Genomic DNA, 21,993 nt, shown 5'->3' with positions numbered 1-21,993 from the left:
CCTTCACCCCAAACCCAAACAACAAGGCAGCATTATTACAAATGAAAAAAATGTTTATTAAGCAAACATTTTAACAGATATACCTTAACAGAATTTTACAGATTAGAGCACAACCTGAAGGTAACTAGTTCCAATTATTAACACACTGTCTAGGGTGCTTATTTTACAACTGAAAAGTTGCTGAAGTTTGTGACATGCCACTATAAATGTAAGTATTATTAAAAATTACAAATTGTTTGGTGATTATTTTGATAACCTCTTGAGCAGCAGCTCCTGCAAGGAAAAAGAGGAAAAGCAAATCTTTGAAAAAAGTAAATTTCAAGAGTTACACAAAATATTCAATTCTGTAAAGAAAACCTTTACTTTTTCCAAAAGCAAAGATTTTTAAAAGCAATCCAGAACATAGTCTACTGAGTATATCAAAATAAAGGACTACAATTTTTTATAACTATGCTATTAAAAGGAAATAAAAGTTTTGTTTTATATATTCACACATTGGGTTATTAGGCTAGTTTAAAAGAATGAATTATTTTTAATTATAGTGGTTTAAAAAGATTAGCAAGATAAATTTAAAAAGTCAAAACAGCAATATGGTCGATTATATTTTAAAGGATACATATGGGCAGAGAAGATTCTCAAAGGACACCCTTTCGTTGCATTTAAGTTTTACTTTGTGCCTGCTTTACTTTTATAAAAAGGGATTAAAGGAATATTTTTTTCTAAGTACATTTGTAATTTGGAAAGAATCTATATTAAATACTGCCAGACTGCTTTAACTACTCAAAACGATAGGAAAAAAAATTACCAAGAAAAAAATTCTTCATCTTTTACAATCTGAAGCTTCACATTTCACATTGATTCAATGAAACATAAGACTACTAAGTACCAGGTACTTCTAGGTATTAGGGATAAGATAGGGAACAAAAGATGAAAATCCCCACCCCCCAGATCTTACTTTTTAGTAGCGAAAGAGAGATCATTTACAAATAAGTAAAATATATAGTATGTCAAATGACTCTTAAGTGCAAAGGAGAAAAAGCAAGGAAGGAGGATATGAGTGCAAGAGGAGGGACTCAGTTTTAAATCAGGGAGTCAGGAATGGCCTCACAGGGAAGATAATATTTAAACAAAAGTCTTAAAGAAGTGAGGGAATCTAATGGTGTTATCCCATTTAATATATAATCTCTCTAGTTAAAATAGCTAAGAAAATAAAACTTCATAATTGTACTATGTAACAAAAGATGAGTCTTTTCATCTTCTGAACTCACCCCCTAAGAATGCAGCAATGGTGTGTGGCTCAGCAGCTCCGTATCGGCAACTAAAGGAAAGGATGGAGACATGAATCGAGACTAGCTTATGACAGTTACAGGTATTATCTCTTATATGGCCTAAAAAAATACTCACAATTCATGGACATAATCATCTTTCACCATTACAGATAGTCCATATTCCTGAAGGAAGCCAGTGAGACAAGACTTCAGCTTTCCTATATCTTCTTCAACTTGATAGTTAGATACCCCTAAAAATATATATGTAAATTAATTTCCATTAAAATAAATACATGATTCAAAATGAATGGCTACCTCCTTTATTTAATCTGGTTTCAGAGGTTCTAGTCAAAACAGTAAGATGTGAAACTAACAAAAATAACGGCAAATATGAGACCAATATTTGCAAATAACACAAACCTGTAATAATCAAACCATCAAAACCTATTAAAATTCAAGCTTGACAAGTCCGCTTTGTTCACTGCTCCATACCCAGTATCTTGAAGAGTATCTGTCACATAGTGCTCAACACTTATGTGATAGAAGAAATGAATGAATGAGAAGGTAATGTCCTACTTATACCCTTTATAAAAATGGTGTTTATTATCCATTTTTCCAAGAGAGTAAATAAAACTGAGGACATAAAGCTATAATAACAGGTAACATTTATTGAGCATTAACAGATGTTGGATACTATTCTAAGCACCATAGATATTATTTAATTCATTTAATCCTTACAACCACCCCACGAGGTAGGTACTATTATCCCCATTTTACAGATGAGAAAACTGGGTCACATATTAAGTTATTTGTCTGAGTTATTTAGCTCATAAATAGCAAAACTGGGATAAGAGCCCAGGCAGTTCTTAACAATTAAATTATAATGTCTCCAAAGGTAAGCTATTATTATTACTACTACTGGAAGGGAAAATATAATTGCCATAATATTCAAGCACTATAAAAAAAAAAATCTATTTTTTAACTACTCAAGTTTAAACCACCACTCTTCCTCATAATAGTAATATCTACCCTTTATTACTTACAAGGTGCTAGGCAGTATGTTAAATGATTTTCTTACATCACATATTTAATACTAACAGTCTCATAGGGCAGATACTACTGTTGGAGGGAAATAGTGACTCACCTAAAGTCAAGAGACAGTAAGTGATAGAGCTTGGATATGAACCTAGGCTCAAAGCCTGTGCTGTATGTCAGGGGTCCCTAACCCTCGAGCTACAGACTGGTACCCTTTTGTGGCCTGTTAGAAACTGGGTCACACATCAGGGGATGAGCAGTGGGGGAGCAAGCAAACCTTCATCTGTATTTACATCCGCTCCCCAGCACTAGCATCACCACCTTGGCTCCACTTAGATCATCGGGTATTAGATTCTCATAGGAGCACCAGTCTCTGATGTCAAAACTGCTGCTGTATGTGGTAGCTAGTCTCCCAAGATGGCTCCCCAATAAATATCCCTTTGTATCCTTATGTAGTCTTCTTCCACTCTTTACCTACACTGGCCCTGTGAAGCCAATAGGACACACTATAAGTGACGCTGTGTGATTTCCAAGACTAAGTCATAAATAGCTTGTTCCTTCTACCTGGGTCTTTCGGAATGTTACTGTGGAGAAGCCAGCCACCACGTAAGAAGACTATCTTACGACAGCCATGCTAAAAGGAAGGCCCAGCTAGCCATGAAGCAAAAGATGCCTGATCAGCCCCCAGCAGTTTCAGCTACCTTGACTAAAGTGCCAGACACCTGAGTGAAAATACCTCCTTGGATGGCTAATTCAGTCATGCTTTCAGAATGACTACAGTCCCAGACATCATGAAACTCTGTGAGATCCCCTCTCCCCACTGAGATCTGCCTAACTGAGCCCACCCAATCCACAAAATCATCAGATAAAAATTTATTATTTTAAACTAAGTTTGGAGAAGGTTTGTTATGCAATAACCAAAAATATATTCTAATCGAATAATACAAATAAAGCAATTCATATTGAATGTTTTTCTTTCTTCTGGTAAGCTTGCTCATTAAGATTATAACTCAATGGGCACACAACACTAGTTGGGACAACAGGTTTTATGATACACCTAGTATGTACTGCTATGAAATAATTCTGCACAATCAAAAGTATCATCTTAATAAAAATATTATGGGCAACTCAAGATCTTTGAGATTATGCCAATTCCCCAGTTACTGCTACATTTATAGGTAACAAAAATTAGAACCTGAGCAAAAAAATCTTTACATCTTCAGAGTTCTGAGTTCAGAAGTCACTGGCATACTTCTTGTGGCTTTTCATTTCCACTAAATTAAACTCAGTGTGAGTCTTAGAAGTAAACTATGAAAACTGACAGGAAAAAAAAAAAAGATTTTTCCTACATGCATTCAATAAATATTCCTCTGTAATAGTTTAGAATCAAACACTATTTGCAAATAGTTACACTTACAAAACAAACGGTAGTTTAACATTGAGATGAACTAGGTGTAAACTGTCTATAATGTAAAATTCGAAGACCAATTGTAAATACCCGAGAACACTTTAAGGTTTAATTCAAGTGTGTATTCAAGATTTTATTATATTTGATCATTCGACTGCTATTCTTACCTGGATATCTACCATGTTGTTTATGAAATCTATCCACAGCTCGTAACATTAAGTATAATACTATCTCATTATCTGGATTATCCATGCTGGAAGCTGAAAGGAAAAAAAAATTCAGTATAATTTGAGTAATTCATGACATAAAAACAACAAAGGACTGAACTTACTATATATCAAGTTTCAAGACACTAGGCAATTTTATCACAAAATTTTAATATTTTGTGACAATAAAATAGAAAATGGTAAATAATAGTAAAATAAAGGGATATACGTTAAGATAAAATCCAGTTGTCTTTTGCACTATTAGCTATAGCTATATAATCTCTACTAAAGTAGTAACAGCCTGACTTTAGCTCATCTATGTAACATACAACTTGCTCAGTAACCTACCTAAATATGACTTATGTATATACTAAGTTTTATATTTTGAAATTATGACTACTTAGGTTTATAGAATAAAATTTAGAGTGAAGCTATTTCCATTATCCTTTATATTATCATTATGTACTCTATACTATTATAAACAAAATATTTATAACTTTAAAAATAAAATAACTTACCATCAAAAAATTATTATACTTACTAATTTCATCCTTGTTAATTGTATCCAAGCCATATTCTTCAGCTAAGGATCGACACCTTACCACTCGAAGAAATGCAGAATTGCTGCCTAAATAAAGGAAAGACATTATAGAGGAAAATCGTTGAGACACATAAATATTCCAAATCACAGGTCATTTTTAGAACAGGAAATTGTGTGTATACTCTTCACAGATATAGAAATGAGTCTTTTACTTGGCTCTAATAGCTAGCTGAGAAGGCACTAGAACATTAATTCATGTCCTTAGTGCTACGACCAGTTCAGCACTGAGGTGAAGGCACCTCTCTGAGCTTCAGATCTCCCCATTTACAAAATGGGGATAATACTGTTTACCTTTCAAAGTTGTTCTGTGGATTAAATGTGCAACTGTGTAAAGTGCATATCTAACACAATGGCTATAATAGAGCTTGATGAACAGTAGTTTTTATTATGGATAAGTAGTCAAAATAGAGTATTATACATATCGTGCTCTTAGTATAGGTAAGGCTTTAAAAAGCTTTGTATTACAGAAATTTTCAAACATACCCCAAAGTAGAACAGAATGACAAACCCTCAAATACCCAATATCCAGCTTTTAATCTGGTATAATATAATCTAGTAGAATAAACACTAATGTAGAAACAAGGTGCTAGATTAATAATGGAAGAAAACGTTAAAACTAAGCCTAAACAAATGTTGTGGCAGGGTTATAAAATGGAGAACTTGGATAAATATATTTTAAGGCTGAAGAGTATGCAAAATACAGACTTTTGCAGAAACTAGAGACAGTAGCTACAGAGAAAAACCTTCAGATAGCATGTAAAACAGATTTTATTATTTTTAAACTAACTCTTAAATAAAAAATGCTTTAGGCCTACTAAAGAATTCTCAAAAAGATGCCAGGAGCCTAGCCACTCTGAAACTAGATGGCAAAATTCTTAACTCCATTATAGTCACTTAACACAGATAAAAATGAGTAATTAAACCAATACTGTCAATGTACATATAACTGAGGACTTCACACTCAAAGTCTTCAGATAAAACTTTCCCAAATTATTTAAAAGTAGTAAGCTAAAAATAATTCTGTATTAATGACAACTTTCAATTAATTGATCTTCATGTCTTTTTAGTATTGCGATAGATAGATATACTCTACCTCTGACCCAATATTACCTAATAATTATATTTATCTATACCAATGAGACCATGGAAAATATTAAATTTCAACCATTTAAAATTCCTGGGAACTTTCCCTGTGGCACATTTTTGTCAAGCAAAATAAGGAAATTAATTCGAGGGGACTTACAGAGTAATTTTAATTCTTTCTCTGAAATGGACTCTGGTGCCTGTAAAGAGATAAATGCAGATTTTGCTCCAGTATAAAAAAGAAGATTAACAGAGGGTACAGCACAAAGCCGATCACTGTGAGATAGGGAGCCTTTCTCCAAGTGCTGGGAGAGCACTGGAAAAACATCTTGTTTCCTTATGACAGTCTTTCTCATTAGGCAGGCAAGTGAGAGATCCCTTTAAAGAAGCACAGAGCCAGTACCAGGCCCTCCATCTCAAAACCTTTTCTGGCTGGAGTTGTGCGATAAGGCCTACAAGGAGCTGTACTGTCCACCAAAGGTGCAGTATGCCCAGCAGCTCACCTGGCCTATAGACTGCAGCAATTTTGCAACATGATTACCCACAGCAGCAGCATCTTTCTTTGCTTTTTCACGGTAACTGGAAAAGAAAAACAAGAAGCTAATATTAAATTTTAAATATTGAAAAGCAAACAAAAAATGTCTTTCCTTTTCATGAAAAAATTAATGGTCTGGTAAAATACGAAATGGGCAAATGCCATGGAAATGCTACCAGCAGCACGTGTTAGTAGCTGGGGATCTTCTCAGTGTTGGCGATAGACTCTCGGAATCCATTAATACCTGGGGCCCCTCTATAATTAACAGCAACCAACTTAAAAACTGCCCTCCTAAAGGGATCCATGATCCACACTTCTCTGACAGAGGACCTGACAAAATATGTTACTGAAGAATATGATTTATTATCTCCTTTAAGTCAAATTCAAGGAAAGTTAAATACTTCAAAACTGCCCATGTACAAATTCACATAAAACTTTTAAGTCTATTTACATCTTCACCCTCTAAAGATGATCAGTATTAAGCTAACTATCTCCAATGTGAGGTCATACTTCTTCCTATCCTCAATTGACTTTTCCCAAATTTTAAGTAGTTGAATTTTTAGGCTAGCACAAAAAATTTAGACAATAACTAAACTGAAGAGTGCAATCTGTTTAGACAACAGAGATCTTCTCTGTGTGACATTATACGGCCCATGAAGAAACCAAGCCATCAGCTCTGGATTTATCAGAACCATGCCCAAATTATACAAGGGTAATATACACTGAGAAACATACATAGGACAGTCTAACAGCATTCAGGCTAGTGATACCTAGATAACAGATATCTTATCTATAGTCATGAACTCTTTAAATTATAAAACATTAATAACAAAGTCATCCAAACTTAAGACTTCAAAGTTTTAAGTTATAGATAAAAAACATATAGGGCCATACATAGTTAAGAGTATGGAGATGGGTTTCATGGGTTCAAATCCTGGTTCTGCTATTTACCAGCTGTCTGACATTAAATAAATTACCTTTTCTATGCTTTGGTTTCTTTGTCTATAAAATTAGGATAACAATAATTTCTCTCTCATAGGGTTGTTGTGAATACTAGTTAATACACATAATAGTTCATAGCAGAGTTTAGTGTTCAAACGTTAGGTTTTATCATGAAATATTTTAAGAAATCTGTGCTATAGCAGGTATATGGGAACTCTCTACTTTCCATTCAATTTTGCTGTGAATCTAAAACTATTCTAACATATAAATTCAATTTTTTAAAAAATGTGCCCCCTAAGTTATTTAGCTTATTTTTAAAGCAATTAGAATATAACAGACTTTCATTTCTGATTTCTGATAGACTTGTAAAATATGTTCATCTCTAATATAAACAAATTAATTTTTCTGTTACATAGTTTAAAAGTAGTGACTTACACATTTTGCAGTTTTATGTATTTGCCCGAATCTGCAATCATATCAGGAATTGTGCCTCGGACAGGTAAATTTCCTTGACCCTCTTTGGCCACAAATTCCTTTAAGGCACGAGCTAAAATCCAAAATGATGGAGTCTAAAAGAATAAAAAAGAAATCAATATAAAGTGGCGCTTGAATTTGAACTAAAGCTTAAGGCAGCACTATTTTTACCTTTTGCTGTTGTTGTTACCTGTTTGGTAATATTTGTGCAGCGATCATCATTAAAAATATCTTCAATACTGCTTGGGATCTAACAAAGGAACAGGAAACATTTACTTATACTAAGAATTTGCCCACCTTTATTTTCACTGTTATTTCTCTGAACAAATTTTTGAATTCTCAAATTGTAATCCAATACAAACTTCTGATTTGCTTAGACTTTTATTTAGAATCATACCAGATGGAGATTTGATGAGGAAGGAGAAAACAGAAAAAAGTGCTCTCCTGCCCATTGTTGTTAGCATTGACCTACTCTTTTCCATCATAAATGGAGTAAAAAAGAAGCCAAAGTAAACTTTTATAATATATATGTGTGTGTGTGTATATATATATATACACACATTTGAAAATATAGCAAAGATTACATTAATACCAAGCTAGATTTATAGTCCATATTTTTCCATCTTGTCAAAATTTGAAACCCTGACACTCTAATTAGTGACTGCTGAAAGAGAGAATCACTCCGACAAAAACTACATAGTTAAATCAAGGGCTTTTAAGGCAAGCAAGATCATTATACATTAATAAAAACTTCAAAAATTGTAGGCTTTGATTCTACTGTTGTGTGGAAAAAAAATTTCTCACTGGTAACTTAACTGGTCTCTCTGTTTTTACTCTCAGTCCCCTGCAGTCTCTTCTCACAGGAGCCAGAATGATTTTTTAGACATAAAAATTAAGTCACTCCACTCCTCTGCTCAAAAAACTTCAACAGCCAGAAAGGCTATTATGATGTGGCCCTTTCTGCCTCTCCAAATCCAAATCCCTCCCACCAGTTTCCCCCCCTTTCACTTAATTCCAATTACACTGCCATTCTTACTGATCCTTGAACAAATGCCAAGCTTTATCGCACTTCCGGGCCTTTACACATGTGCTTCCTCAGCCTGAAAAGCTCTTCCACCAGATCTCTGCGTGTCACTTCACTCAAGCTTCTGCTTAAACACACCTCTTGACCCCCTCTCAATCCCAAAATCCCTCCTCACCATCATGCTCTGTCTACCTCTTCGTCCTATTCTAATTTTGTTCATAGCACCTGTTGCATTTATCTGTTTCCTTAGTTCATCGTCCCCCAGTTATGAGAACCCTGGTTTTTTCATTGGTGTAAATTTTACATTCAGTGAAAGCAAATTTACATTCAGTGAAATTTTACATTCAGTAAAATCTTAAATGTACAATTCAGTGCATTCTGATAACTATATATGTACTTTTAACCATCACGCCAATTAAGACATAGAAAATTTTCATACCAAAAAAACTGATTCCAAAGTACCCACTTTTAATCATTCAGCAACACTATTTAATTACCTCCAAAAACAATGTAATGACAGCTTAAGTGCTTTCCTAACTTGAAAGACAGTATTTTTTGCTGATTTAAATGATAAGAAATCTATCAGTTATGTCATTCCAAAGTTCCCCAAAGATCTCATTGGCCAGGCTTCAACAACAAAACAACAACAAAAAGGCATCTAAACTATCTTCCAAGTAATTTTTAAGGTATACAATATCATTTAAGAACATCTTCCTTATGTTCAAATAATTACTGTCAAAAGCAAATACAGGGTAAGATTTAACTTTTCAGGCAACATTGTTTTGGACCAACAAAACATCACCTTCAGTATATTATCCCTACCTCCAAACTGTTACTATTCACAAATCGTCACTTCAAATAATCTGCATAAATCACTGTATCACTGAAGCATTGATGTCTATTTTACCAAGGACAATACAGACTCTTATTAAAACAAGAGTCAATCTGTATTATAGATATTAATTTCCAACCAACTATACAATTTAGAAAATATTAACTTAAATCTAAAGTCAACTATTTCACCATGAGGACTTCAGAAAACACCTATCTTATATGACTCCCTCAGCAACTCCTTTAATACCTGAGTTGTATTTAGTGCTGTGTTCACATTTTTAATAGCTTCTTCAAAATTCTCTTCATCTTCCGGAACCCCATTTTCATTCTTTAGAATTCCTATTAAAACAGAAATTGGTTAGCAAATAACAGCCCTTATCTTCTTTCTCTCCCCACCCCGCAACATTATAGAAATAACCTTGTCAGATTCTGAAGGGAGGATCAGATATTGAACCTTACGAAGAAATATGGCTTATCATTAGCCGTTCTTAAAACTATACAAAGTGACTCTTTACCCTTCCCTGAGCAAAAATAAAAGCTCATGGTGGCATTATCTGACAAGGTGTCCACAGAAATCCAATACAAATTAGCTTCAAGTGATTTGCTTTTCAAACTTTATACATTTAATCACATCCCATAATATTACCTTGTCTAATCAAATCTCTGAACTCTTCTTTTTCTTTATATGTCTTAGGTATTCGTCCATTTGTCTAAATTGGTTAAAAAATTTAAAAACCCAGTTATAAAAACTTAAAATATGAAAATTAAGAGTCCAAAGTTTTCCCCATTCTGCCGTCCACATGAGATTTCATCAGCAAATATATACCTCAGTGAAATCAGAGGCTGACTTGATTAAAAAAAGAAACTGTGGGCCATTTCACTATATTCATTCCCCACTGTTAATTTCAGTATAATATTTATTCAAATTTAATTTTGTTAATAAAAATATCAGTGTCAAAAGAGGAACTGCGAGATTTAAACTAAAAAGAACCCACCTGCCGTAAGCCATGCAAGGAAAAAAAATTCATCTCCCACCCCCTCCAATCAAATCCTTTATAATAAATTGAAAATACAGTTACATACGGAATTTCTTCTTTTAAAAAAGTACATACTTCACTATACCAGTGTGCTAAATATTTAGCTACGATCACAATCCATGGAGTGTGACTATGGTCCTAAAATTTAAGAATAAAAGAAAATATCCTATTAGTTAATTTATTCCTCACAATACCACATTACTTTCAAGAAATTCAACAATACATGTGATCGCCCCTGAGTATATGTAGAATAATGAATGGAAGAAAATTAATTGGGTTAATAAAAACTGCTTTACAAATTTTTTTCGAGTGTCCAATTCAACCCTAATGTGGTGGGTATGTACTATGATTGTTCCCATTTTACCATCAAGAAAACAGTCATAAAGACTGTCACCCAAAAATCAAGCCCAAATCTCTTGATTTCAGATACCAATCCTAGACTATAAGAAGATCTCCTCTGTGTTTTCCACTGAACCAAATACCTGCATTTTAATTAATACGTAGTCGGGAAAAAAATACAAATACTCCTTAAATTATATGGTTTGTTATAAATATCATTTCCGTACCAAAATACGCAGTTGCCTTGGTAATTCTCTATCACTAAAAATAAGTTTCAAGAGGAATCAATTTTCAACACCCACTCCAAATTCAAACTATTTTAAAAAGCACATCTATTTGTTTAGGAAAGGACCATGAGGGACATGTTAATGTCCAATTTCTTTAAGTGGGTGTTGATTATGCAGATACATTCAGTTAATGTACTTTTCTTCAATAAAAAAGCTTTTAAATTCTACAAAAAAAATAAATTTATTTAAAACAAATCAAGTACAATGTAGTGTTACTACAGGAATAAAGTATTTTCTCATATTGGTGTAATTCAAAAACCCTAAGTTAAAAAAACTGTTTTAAGTCTATCTATAAAGTAAAGGTCACACATAGCAACCAACCTTTTTGTCCATATGATCCAAATCATAAGACTGGAAATGTTCTCTCAGTTCAGGAAATGGTTTATCCAGTCGTAGATCCTCTAATGCATTATCTGGATGAGATTCTATTACTGTGAAACAATCCCACAAGAGAAATTTACTTCTTTAGTAATCCTGCTGGCAATACACTACATTACAGGAACTTGGAAAACCCATAATTTTTAAATGAGCATAGCATCTACAGGTTTTGTTTGTGTTCACTAATGTAAATTTACATTCACATTTTACTAAATGTACAAACCATAAGTTTTAATAAAGGCAAAACAGGATCTTTTAGATCAGAATTTTCTTGTTATTGTAATTGGAAAAGATCAAAATTGAAAAAATGTGTTCAGATAGCACCTAACAATCTACCCTTCCACCTGTCATCTTCGACAAATAGCATCACCACCTACCTAGATCTCTACCCTAGAAACCTGGTCATTCCTGACTTCCTATTTCTGTGGCCCAACATCGGTCATTCCCCACATCCTAATGTCACTTCGTACACAACTCTGAACATAGAAGAATACAGAAAAGTGTGTAATTTCAGTGAATGTTTAAACTAGGTTCTGTTACTTGCTAGCTGTGTGACCTTAGGCAACAATTTAATCTTCTGTGCCTCAGAATACTCATCTGTAAAATGCAGATAAAATAGTATCTACTTTATAAATATTTTAGAAAGATTAAATGAAATAATCCACCAAAAGGCTCACAGCTAACAATGTTAACTTTTATTATCCTCTACTCCATCTTCCCTATCAACATCTGCCCTCGGTCAGGGGCTCGCTCTTTCTCACCTAGACCACTGGAAATCTCCTAACAGCAACCCTGCCTCCAGTCTTTGCCCCTTCAGATCCACTCATTCTCCACTCAGCTTCAGAGTGACCCACTTAAAATAAAAAATTTACCCTGTCACTTTCCCACTTATAATTAATTCTTAGATGGTGCAGCACAATCTGCCAGAAGTTTATCCTCACAAATCACTCCTTAACTGCTCAAGCAGATACTACCATTCAGTGCTACTATCAATGGCTATCATTGCACTAGCAGACTACCTGGCTCCAAACAATGTATAGTACTAGATGAAAATGTTATAACGATCGAAGATTAAAATTTTCTAAGTAAAGTGCTAATATCAGCCTTGAGCTGATGTAAGCCTGCCTATGAATGACTTTGGTCTCCTATAACACTGTTTCCTTAGAACAGTAGTTAGGTAAATATTTTGCTTGTTATGTAGAATTGTACCTGAACTGGGGGAGCCGAAGGCCTGTATGAAAATGGAATAAAAGATTGGTAAGAAAAAGATGGTGTGACCTCTTTGTGTCAGTGTGACCCACATACCTTGGCTCCCAACTTTGGCAGCTATACATGCCTTATGTGGGCTGAGAAGCAAAAAAAACTAGGTACTTGCACAGCTGCTGGGTTCCCTAATATGATGAAGAAGCTGTATTTGTTCTATCTCCTGCTTTGTATCTTCTCATAATGCTAAGTAAAGGAAATACTAGATTAAAACTTACCAATTTGATTGACACTTTGAACCTATAACCAGAATTGTGCTGCTAAGAATTTGCTTTGTAATTTAAAATTGACTTTCTAAATTGTCAAGTTTCTAAAATCATAGCTAAAGCAGCTAAAAGCAAGCCCCATGTACACAACAATTTTACCTGGATGTTCTTTTATAATGATCCTCATATAACCAACTAGTCCATATGTCCTACAGATCAAAAGAGGGATTTTGGAATTCCAGAGGACATCTGCTAAACGTAGCAATGTACTGTAAAGAAAGGCATAGTAAATAAGAACTTAAGCAAATGGATATATGTCAAACATGAAAATGCTTTAAAATAAAGCAACTTTTTTACTAAATTAATGCAAAGACATATCTGTTACATTATAAGCAGGTCAAGGACATGCTGAAAGGCAAGCAATTCCACAAGACTATAGTTTTCAAAGATAACATATCTTTTAGACTAAAGGGATATAAAAGCCTTGACTTCTGTATTAGGGAGAATGTTATTGAAAGACACTTCTTAAACATTTCCATAAAAAAAGAGAAAATATTTATAAAATGTACGTATCCTTGCATACACCCCGAGTGCTCCCTATAATTAATTCCAATTTTTTTAACTAAAAATAAGAAATGTTCAATTTAACTGCTCTAAATATTATTTTTTAAGTTTCACATCTCGATATTTTTCTCTTTCCTATCTTTTCAATGCTAGAGATTTACAATTGCTTCCAATTAAAGGTTTCTATAGAGCTCAAGAATTTTAAAAGCCATACTCTGCAGAGAAAACAAAAGTATGCAAATCTAATAAGAGATCCAAATAACGACAAATTAATATAAAAATTTACCTTTCAGGAAGCTGAGTTGCAACTACAATGGTAAACCTACAGAAAAATGAAGGATCATTGTCTAGAAGGTTTTCTGGACTCTAAATAGGACAGGGGGGAAAAAATCCAACAATTTCACAATCATATTAAACATGGAAGAAACAGTTAAGCTATTTAGAACAAAAAAGGCAACATGCTAGACTTCAATGTTAAAGTAATTCAACTCTCAACTAAACGTAAATATACAAAGATTCAAAATTCTAAATTCCTAGAGCTTTCAACTATTAAAAAAAAAAACTTCTGCACAGAAATAATAATGTATATACATATATACCTCTTCCACAAAACTCCCAGAGACATCGTTATTTAATTCTTGTAAGAATTCCATGGCAGCTTGAGCTCGGTTCTTTTTAAAAACAAAGCATTTGACTTGAATTAGAAAAATTTGGTTATAATAGAACCCCTCAATTTACAGATCAAGCAAACACACTATAAAACTACCCAAATTTCACATACAGGTATGACAACTCTCTGCTTTTTATGGGGTTTAAACTGAGACTCAAACAAAATATTACTTAAAACAGAACTAAACCATCATTATTCAGAGTTCTTAAAAGTGGCTACATTATTTGTACTCTACTTTTCTGATTAGGCAAATGACCAGAAAACCCTGGGTAGCAAGCGGGGATATTCTGGATCAAGTTCAGACTTATTCTAATCTCTCACATATGCAATCCTGTACTTGACAGGTCAATCATTAAAGAATGGTCATTTCCACTCAGAACATTGTACTAAGCTGATTGAAATGGCTTTGTAAGATTTTTAATATGAAATACAAAAATATAAGATATTCTGACTCAGAGTTAAAACTCCATTAACTAAAATACTGCTTTCTCTGAACATTAACATCACTCAAGATTTAGCTTTACTATAGGGTACAGCATAAAAATACAGACATTACTTCTATATTTTTAAACTATTAGGAATACGAAGACTTACAAGATCAGAAAACATGAATGTAAGTTTTTTTCTGATAAATAATAAGCTTATTTAAAGTCAAAGCTTCTCGAGAAATCAAAACATAGTGACATCATAAGATGCTCAAACTCAACTATATTCTATAACAAACTGATTGTTTACCTTGCCAATACTGCTTCTTTGGAGGAAAAAACTAAAACAGACAGAATAAAAAAAAAAATTAAGGGCTTCTTTGAGTATATACAGGAAAGGCTATTTGTAATACCAGATATATTTCATTCATAGTATAAAATGAACTATATTTTGATTATAGATTGTAATAGCCTTCCTAGAGGAAGAAAACTGGATGAAAGTTACAAAGACAAGCTAATAAATGTTTCTAGAAATGTGTACCACAAAATATGAATTTCATTAAGATGTTTTGAGAAAAAAAAGGGCACTCTGGCTTTAAAAAGTTTAGGAAACACCATATGTTATATTTCCCTATTGGAAATTCATAATACATAATACACAAAATTCAAGTCTTATATTCAAGAAATGTTTAACTTCATATGGCCATGTAATCCCTTTGCCATTTAGCAGCTATTAACATTCCCTAGAACTAATGTTCCACAGACACTTGGGAAATGCTGTATTGAACTGTTTGCTTTTGCAGGTAACTATTAACAGATCTATTCAGGCTTCTTCCCACACACACTCTTGTCATGTCTCAAGGCACATATCTGAGGCTGCTGATCAGTCGGGGTGCCATTTTGTAGCATAAGCTCAGTGGCTCCATAAGAAGAAGAAACCTTATTCCTATCACATTCTGCTCTAACCAACCAACCAAGCAAAGAAAATAGGATTTTTTCTTTACAGTCACCAATAAAAGGACTGTGTTGTGGATACACTATCTCCCAAAGAAAACATATCACAGCTCAATATGAACCAAATGTTGGTTTTCCTTGTATTTATTCATTGCTACTATATACTGACAAATAAAATGAGAGATCTTAGACTCCAAATCCCTGAAAAGGCAAGCTTGAAATCCAAATTTGGGAATGCTCTGAAAGTCTAAATATGATTATTTTTAAAGAATGGCACACAGGCCATCTTTAAAACAATATTTTTATGGAGACAGTGTAGTGTAGAGAGAGATAAATATCTAGGCTAAGCTTAGAAGACACAACAAATAAAAGGTAGTTTTACTAATCTTATAATTCAAAAATACAATTATTACTAACAACTAGGAATCAATGCAAGGACTTAGGAAGTGTCCAGAGTTCACAAATAAAGGAATAATGACTATCCATTGCATTAATAATGATAATAAAGACAGTAATGATGGGTACTTTTTATTAATGGCCTATTTGCCAGACACTTGACATATATTAACTCCCTTTATCCTCCCCATAATCCTAAACACAGGGATTATTTCCATTTGAGAGTCAAGCTGCCTGATTAAAGAGGTGAACCTGAGGCCTCACTCTCCCGTGACAGTACACTACCTGCCCTAACATGCATTTATTTGAAAAGACTAGAACATACTTATTTCCAGCATCTTCTCCGCTGACCTGATTTCCATCAATAATTGTAAATGAACCAATACCTATGAGACAAAACAGCCAGTCAAGAATATATATTTCTAATTCGAAACCTTAAAAAATAAGTTTACAACCACAAAACGACATTACCTGGTAATACCAAGTTTTTAAGAATTTCAGTTCCTGTGGCTGTTGCATTTATTAGGCAAACATGAGCAGATTCTAACGCCTCTTGCCCATGATCACCCCACAACCTGCAAAACAAGACACAAATTCAGCATTTTTAAAACTTTCACAAAAATAATAACTTTCTTATTTCATGATTTTTAAAGTGTTCTTGCACAGTTACCAATAAAAGAACTAAATTAATACAGTTCTTGCACTACAACTAATGTGATAACCATGGCGAATATGTAAGACAGGAACAGTGGGGGTAGTGTGTGTGGGGGGGGGGGGATTACATAAGACTAAGACAAATTAGGCAGGGGTCAAATCAGCACTAGAAACATGGTCTTCGAGCTCTCTGTCCATTATTCTTTTCAAGCCAGATAACTTACAGAACAGAAAGTCTTTTATACTCATTAACATTAAAGAAGTGCCTTAGATTTAAAACCAATTCTGTTCTCTACTTTTCTCCTTAAGTTACAAGGATCCAGCATATTTAAGACCTTGACATAGGACTTATCACTGTGACATCTGTAAGAGTGAGAAAAGCTTTACCCAGAAAATTGATTATCATCTGAAAAGCCTCACACTGACTTCTACAGGAGTACTTTAAAATATAATATGCAATGAACACTCAAATAGCATGATTAACAAATGCATTAACAAATATGAAGATATAATAAGGATTAGAAACATATATTATAACCTGATTCACAGCAGCATATCGTTAATAGGGCAAGGTACATGACCACACATGTATCATGGCATTTGGGCCAACCTGGTTAACTTCACTCAAAAAGCCTATTAACTAATTTCTTTTCTTGTCAGTATAGGAAGTGGACAGCCCGGATCATTAGAAAAATGCCATAGCCTGGAGGACGGATAGACCTTAATGTGCCTTCTCTGTCACCTGATCGAAAATGGATTCCCTTATTGCATAGCTGCTATGTCCTCCAGAGTGTATCACATCTGTAGTTGCCTCACCTGGCTTTTATTTGCTGAACATCCATCTTTCTATTCCACTCTAAGTTCCATAACTGCAGAGACCACTCCATATATACACCACTGGAGCCCTATGCCTTGCCCAGGGTAAGTGATCACTGAACAGCTGTCAAATGAATGGAGGAAAAACCCAGAAGAACCAGAAGGACTGGAAACATCTGTTTTTCCTATGAAAGTAGGGTACACAGAAGACACTTAACACATTTGGTTGATGGATACTTGGGTAGTTGTAGAGTGAGCCTAAGAGAATATTGGTGCACCTCTAGGTAACATGTTTCAAGAAACGGCCCAAACTAGAATCAATCCTCTCTACTCGTTGGCCTAAGGCAGGCAGAGCCTGGTTGATTGCTAGCTGGCTGCACAACTTCGTTTCTAACTGCTTCCCTCTGACACTTCAAAATCAATAACCAGTTCTTACTATGAAAGATAGTGTGGTCCTTAAATGGATTGGACTCAGCAAACTCTTCTATTAGTTACTTAGTAACCTCAAATATCTTCTCAGCTGTCATGTACCTGCATTCAAAACATAAGGAACTCTAAGAATTTACAAGTTATAAGGACTCTGCCACCTTGCTTCTTTCCCCAGAAGCTTGGGAGCAGAGTATGTGACTGAGTATCAGCTCTACAAAGGACCAAAGGGCCAGAGTTTACATCCTGGCTCAAAAACTTGAGAGACTGGGCAAGTTATGTAAATCTCTGCTTTATAGATAGGGAAAGTGAGTGCCTCAAGTCTCTAACACAGCACTAGACCGTATGTGCAAATGGGAGCTCCAGTCCTGAGGGACATACTTTAATTTCTGGCTTGAAGGCTCCAGAAAGAAGGGGAGCCAAGAGTTTGTGTTACTTTCACTGCTTCAACAAACAGAAGATGCTTGATAAATAAGGAATGGGGAGTGTAAAGAGAAAAAGCAGGGTAGAGGAAACAGCCAAAGACCTGAGTGATGGCTTAAACCTGCAGTGTCCATTACGGTAGCCCTCAGCCACATGTGGTTACTAAGCACTAGAAATGAGGTTTGTCTGAATTGAGATGTGCTGTAAGTGTAAAATGCCTGATGTCGAAGACAGTAGATTGACATGTTGAAATGGCAATATTTTGGACATACTGGGCTAAATAAACTATTATTTAAACTAATTTCACCATATTTTTTCTTCTTAATGTGACTACTAGAAAATGTATAATGACATATGTGGCTCGCATGACAGTGCTGGTTTGGAACAATACCTAACACTTGGTGCCACTCTCGGCCGCCGGGATAGGGAAATTGTGATCCCCTCATTCAGCAAAACTAGGCGCCTGGGAGCAGCGAGATGGGGCCCACAGCCGCCCTGGTGAAACGGCTGACGCTACGACCGCGCACCTCGAACTGCACACAGCGTGTAGGGAGGGTGCACCCCACGGAGGAGAGGAGCACGGCCCTGGAGGAGCACCCCCGACTCCAGGCCGGAGTCCCGAGTGCCGGCTCCCGAGCCACGCACGGCCCAGCCCGGCGGGAGGCCTGAGGGAGGCCCGACCGCGCTACCCGCTCGCTCAGGCCCGGCCCGGCCCGGCCGCGGAGGTTGTCCGCTGGCCCGCCCACCCACCTCGGTGAGGCCCGGCTCACCTCAGCTGCCGGTCGTATTTCTGCTCCTTGAGCAGCTTCCCGGGTTGCGCCATGGCCCCTGCAGAACACCAACACCACCACCTCCTCCTCCTCCGCCTCCGCGAACGCGCAGGCGCACTGAGTGCCCCTCGCCGCTGCTGCCTCCTACTCGCTGCCTACAGGGGGCGCCCCCCACTGCACTGCGCACGCGTGGCCGGTACACCCGGCTGTTCGCAGCTACAGCGAGGATCACCGGGACTGGGACTGATGATACATCTTCCCCTGATGCGCCAGCCCCCTTAGTCAGCCAGTGGGTGACTTTGTACGTGCGGTAATTGTGGGGGACTCAGGCTTTGGAAAAATGCTAATTTGGATTTCAACTTACTAGTCGTAAGATCCACTCCTTACCTCTCAAATCCCCCGCCTGTTCATCTGTGCAATGGGGATAAATGGGTTTCCAGCACAGCCTTCTATTAGCATTAAATGAAATTACACCGAGCCAAACTCAGAAAAAAAGTCCTTTCTGAACAATAACTTTCATTATTATGATCATTATTATTCACCCGTTTCATCCATCCTCTCATGCAACAAGCCCACACTGAGGACCCATTTCGAACCACAAAGCTAGCTTCTCCTGGCTGCAGGAGAAGTCTCCTTGGGGAGTTCACAGTCCTGAGAGGGGAGAGGGACAGTAAACAAGTTCTCACTAGACAGTGTGTCCCTCCTATAGATAGAAGCTGGGGAGCTGAGAGGAGCACAGAAGAACCCCACTCACTGCCCCTCTCCAGGAATGTTTCATGTGGTGTGGGCAAGGAAGAACAGCAGAAGGCACAGCGGGTGTCATCTCTAGGAGGCAGAGGAAGAATGGCAGGCTGGAAATACTAAAGAAAGTTTGGTGTGGTAAAGAGTTAGGTGAAGAAGGGTAGGGGTTAGTTAGGAGAGGTTTGAGACAGCAGGGGCCAAGTTATGAGGACTATGAACATAAAAGCAAGGAGGAATTTAAAGCCCTCTGCCTTCTTAAAAAGAACTACTTTCAGAAAGAGGATGGCTGCCCTGTGGGGATGGGTGGTAAGGAGAGGATTTACCCCCGAGGAAAGGGAAGAGAGAAGAAGCTGGAAACCAGGGGACCAATGGGGAAGGAGATCGAGATTTCTTCCCCTCTATCTCCCAGACTCTCTGGCCACCTTCAGGTTAATAATTGCCTAAAACAAGGTGAAAATGAGCACAGATTTACATGCCTGACCTACCCTGAGATGGGGACAGGGGAAGGGGCACAATTTGATAGTAATGATGTAATAATAATGGATGCAAGTTTTCCCTGGGTGCTGTCTTCAGGATCAAGGTCAGGGCACACCCTCTCATGATTTCCCTGGCCCCTAACCACACCCATGGAACACAACTGATGGGAAATAGAGGCATAAGGCTCTCCCAGCTCATCATGTGCTTATGCAGTCACATTTCCTTCTCCAGTTGGACAGATAAAATATAAGCGATAATAAAATATGCCTAGGGAATATGGGAAGGTCAAAAGGCAACAGGTGAGAGTTCACTGCTTAGCCTCTCATGCTGAGTACAGTCATTGTCTGCACAAAAGTCATGGTCTGCCCCAAATTTGGTCACGGGGAGTCATACTGCCTGTGAAGATATGTATGCTTTTGAAAAGTTTTGCACTGGTGGTGTCTGTATGATTGTGTCCATTGGTGTAGGATTGGACATCTGTTGTCTCAGTCAGTGCTCACAGGGATCCCCATGAGGTGGGCAAGGCAGGGATGATTCCCTTATCAACCTGGTAAAGTTAAGACACTGTACCTTCTAGAGGCGAAGTAAGATCAGGTCAAGGTCGCTGGATGAATGAGGTGTGGCTATGCAAGCTGCTCCTCCCTCCTCCCCAGCCCTTCATGATAGCCCTCACATCCCCATGCTCCCCCTCCTCCAGAAACAGCAAAATCCAGGATGCCAATGAAACCAGAGTGAACTCCAGAGCAGTGAAATCAATTCAGCTTTAAAGACAACACATAATTGAGACAGGAGGCACCTGAATGAAGGCAGAGGCTTTCCCAAATTGACCTGAGTGGGCTACTGGGTCAACTGGGACTTCACCTGAGACTGGCAGACTCCATCCTTTCATCTCACTTGTCTAAGTTCCCAGAACTCTAATGCCTAGAGAAAATTGCTGCAGATAGGCTGCAGGAAGGAAAGAATTGGATCAACTTTTATTTGGTTATTAAAGAGGTAAAGCAGTTGACTCTTAAAAGATCCTTGAAAGCAGTTAACTGTTGAAAGCAAGAGTAGGGGTGCCAACCACCCAAGCAGTTAAAAATTCACATGTAACTTTGACTCCCCCCAAACTTAACTACTAATAGCCTATGTTGACAAGAAGCTTTACTGATGTAAACAGTTGATTAACACATATTTTGTATGTCATATTATTATATACTGTATTCTTATAATAAAGTGAGCTAGAGAAAAGAAAATGTTACTAAAAATCATAAGAGAAAATACATTTACAGTATGTATGTATTTATTGAAAAAAAATCTGCATATAAGTGGACCTGGCAAATAATTCTTTTGAAAGGAGTAGACAGTAAAGAGTGTCTTTCCCATCCCCATTCTACACCCTCCCCCGCCCTTCTGGTCTCCCAGTCTCCTCCTTGAAGGCAAATATTCTCTCTGGCTTCTCTTTCCAAAGTCTTGCATACATAGGCAAAGCAGATGTACACAAATGACAAATTTAAAATTCACTTCCTCCCCCTGCCCCTGCGATTTTAGACTAGTTGAATAAGGGATTCAATATCCCTGGGGTTTCATCCTTGCTTTATCACTCACTGTGTACCATAACTCAACTTCTCTGAGCCTTGCTATTCTCATCTGTAAAATAGGGTGAAAGTCCCCTCAGGGCTGCTGTGCAGATGAAACTGGGTACAAAACCGTATGAATACTTTCAATTCTATTTTTTAATACTATAAATAAGTATGGAAAAGGCCTGGGTCACTGTG

General features: G+C 36.5%; 1 protein-coding gene across 1 annotated transcript; it reads right to left on the bottom strand.

The window, feature by feature from the left end:
* Positions 1 to 35: 35 nt before the first annotated feature.
* On the bottom strand, positions 36 to 19,115 carry NAE1 (NEDD8 activating enzyme E1 subunit 1). The gene is made up of 20 exons (XM_016162917.2): positions 19,019 to 19,115; positions 16,401 to 16,504; positions 16,255 to 16,315; positions 14,890 to 14,920; positions 14,084 to 14,155; positions 13,771 to 13,850; positions 13,080 to 13,189; positions 11,395 to 11,504; positions 10,523 to 10,585; positions 10,057 to 10,120; positions 9,658 to 9,749; positions 7,743 to 7,802; positions 7,514 to 7,647; positions 6,105 to 6,180; positions 5,762 to 5,801; positions 4,459 to 4,545; positions 3,879 to 3,971; positions 1,405 to 1,519; positions 1,269 to 1,318; positions 36 to 273 (listed from the first exon to the last, which is right to left on the bottom strand). Exons 1-20 carry the CDS (start codon positions 19,069 to 19,071, stop codon positions 164 to 166), a joined length of 1,605 nt encoding a protein of 534 aa, XP_016018403.1. The 5' UTR covers positions 19,072 to 19,115; the 3' UTR covers positions 36 to 163.
* Positions 19,116 to 21,993: the final 2,878 nt, after the last annotated feature.

The sequence above is a fragment of the Rousettus aegyptiacus genome, unplaced genomic scaffold (assembly GCF_014176215.1).
Source record: "Rousettus aegyptiacus isolate mRouAeg1 unplaced genomic scaffold, mRouAeg1.p scaffold_m13_p_14, whole genome shotgun sequence".
Classification (NCBI taxonomy): Eukaryota; Metazoa; Chordata; class Mammalia; order Chiroptera; family Pteropodidae; genus Rousettus; species Rousettus aegyptiacus.
This window is presented reverse-complemented; position numbering and strand designations above follow the sequence as displayed.

Coding starts and splice junctions, on each gene's coding strand:
- NAE1 (XM_016162917.2), bottom strand. CDS start 19,071: ATGGCGCAACCCGGGAAGCTGCTCAAGGAGCAGAAATACGACCGGCAG. Junction 3,972..4,458: donor AATTAACAAGGATGAAATTA/GTAAGTATAATA, acceptor TTTTCCTTTCAG/CTTCCAGCATGGATAATCCA. Junction 274..1,268: donor CATTGCTGCATTCTTAGGGG/GTGAGTTCAGAA, acceptor TTTTCCTTGCAG/GAGCTGCTGCTCAAGAGGTT.